General features: G+C 41.8%; 1 protein-coding gene across 1 annotated transcript; it reads right to left on the bottom strand.

Moving 5' to 3' along the window:
• Window positions 1-646: 646 nt before the first annotated feature.
• Window positions 647-1,546, bottom strand: LOC132980164 (lysophosphatidic acid receptor 6-like). The gene is made up of 2 exons (XM_061046117.1): window positions 835-1,546; window positions 647-715 (listed from the first exon to the last, which is right to left on the bottom strand). The coding sequence occupies exons 1-2, from the start codon at window positions 1,465-1,467 to the stop codon at window positions 671-673; spliced, it is 678 nt and encodes a 225-aa protein (XP_060902100.1). The 5' UTR covers window positions 1,468-1,546; the 3' UTR covers window positions 647-670.
• Between the last annotated feature and the right edge of the window lie 422 nt (window positions 1,547-1,968).

The raw sequence follows: 1,968 nt of genomic DNA, 5'->3' as shown, positions 1-1,968 counted from the left end.
AAGGATAAATTGTCTTTTGTTTAAGAAGAAGATATACTTTATTAATCCCACGAGAAATTCAGTTTACACTGTTGTTGAACATGCTACACACACACACACATACACACACACACATGCACAAACAGGTTCCGTTGGACATGCACTGATGGAGAGATGTCAAGTGAAGGGTAAGCGCTCCTGAGCTGGTAGGGGGTTCCAGCTACCAGACCAATTTCCAGATATGGTTGTCCATATTGGGACTCAGTCTCATTAATGCATTCACATCTATGTGGCTAGCTGTGTTGTTTTCAGTCTTCAGTGCTCCAGATTGATATTTACTATGCAGACATGACAGTGAGATCAGTCCTTATCTTGCTCAGGAGATGGCCTCTATGTAAATCATTTGTGGTCATGAAGTTGTTAGGATGCAGTTCAAATACATTTTTCATACTTTTGCATGAGATTATTTTGAACAACATGCAACAATCATGGAAATACAGTACACAGGTACACAAACTATGGCAGCTATTAACAAGCATATTTTACACAATCGTAAGTTTCACAGATTTTTTTTGTCACACTTTAAACATTTAAGCCAAATGATCATTCCAAACCAACACATGGAGATCGTATGTCCTTTAACTGCTGTTCTCATGGAAGATCCACATCCTCTTTCTTCTTCCAGAAAGCATCAAGACAAAAGTAATACAACAAAGGATCCAGGCAGCAGTTCACACTGGCGAGACATATTAAAGGTGTTACATGAATCTTTGTTGAAAGTATACCAACAGACAGAGGTAAGAAGCATATGATGAACATAACCAGGTTCAAGATGAAAATCAGCATGACATTCACCTTCTTGTTGACCCTGGCAGAGTCATTCAGGCGTCTACTAAGAGTCCAAGACACCAGAGCCGTGCACACCATGTTGATGACCAGCATGGTGAACACGAGCACAGGCTGAATGTAATGCATCGATGAGCTATGAGGAAACTTAAATTCAAAACAGGAAGATCCATTGAACTTGTTTAAAAACTTTGAAAAGAGCACATTCTCTGGGATGTTGATCACCAACACAAGCAGCCAAACGAACACCACAGCTTTCCAGGCGTTAGACGAGGTCCGAAGGTGGCGTGACCTCAGAGGATAAACCACAGCCAGCAGCCGGTCCACGCTGATGAAGGTGATGAAGAAGGCGCTGGAGCGGATGTTGTTGTGAAAGAGCATTGTAATCAAGTTGCAAACCAAATTGCCCAGAGGCCAGGTGCCTGTGGCGTAGTAGTAGACCCTCATTGGTAAAGAGACCACCAGCAGCAGGTCTGACACTGCCAGGTTCACCATGAAGACGGCACTGGGGGATTTGAGGCTGTGGTGTCTGAGCAGAGTCCACAGTGACACGGCATTAAGAGGCAGACCCAGCGCTAGAATACAGCCAAAGACCACAGAGTAAAGCGACTGTGGCTTTGGCCCCTCTTCAGTAATGTTCATGTCTTCACCCGATGAGAACGGCAAAGTGTCTGTGTGATGAAATGAATGTTGCAATATAACACACTTCACATGGTTTCCTCTTCCTGAACTTTATCTGACTGTGTCATGTGAGTTCATGAAATGTCAAATTGAGATGATTTAAAATGCTAAAAGTTCCACTTGTGTGGATGTCACAGTGGTTCTGAGTTATTGTTGAGGTGGGATGTTGTGAAGAGTTGAGTGCTCTTGGAAGTTGTTGCAACCTAGTTCATTCAAAACCACAGAGACTCATTATATACCATGTGTGACAGAAATTATTATTATTGTTAAAAAACACGAACAGAAGAATGTGTAAGAGGAACTAGAAGTTTGTTTGAGCTTTTACATATTCACTGTCATTCATCAGTAATCCAGTCCAATCTTTATTTTCCTTAGCAGGAGGGTCTCATGATTTAGTTTGTGTATCCTTCTTGTTGCTTGGTTGTGATTTCCTGTTTTATTTTGTCAATTGTGTTTCTCTGT

This window comes from Labrus mixtus, chromosome 9, assembly GCF_963584025.1.
Source record: "Labrus mixtus chromosome 9, fLabMix1.1, whole genome shotgun sequence".
NCBI lineage: Eukaryota > Metazoa > Chordata > Actinopteri > Labriformes > Labridae > Labrus > Labrus mixtus.
The sequence above is the reverse complement of the archived record's forward strand: the minus strand, read 5'-3'. Positions and strand labels throughout refer to the sequence as shown.

Coding starts and splice junctions, on each gene's coding strand:
- LOC132980164 (XM_061046117.1), bottom strand. CDS start 1,467: ATGAACATTACTGAAGAGGGGCCAAAGCCACAGTCGCTTTACTCTGTG. Junction 716..834: donor CTGCCAGGGTCAACAAGAAG/GTGAATGTCATG, acceptor ATGTCTCGCCAG/TGTGAACTGCTGCCTGGATC.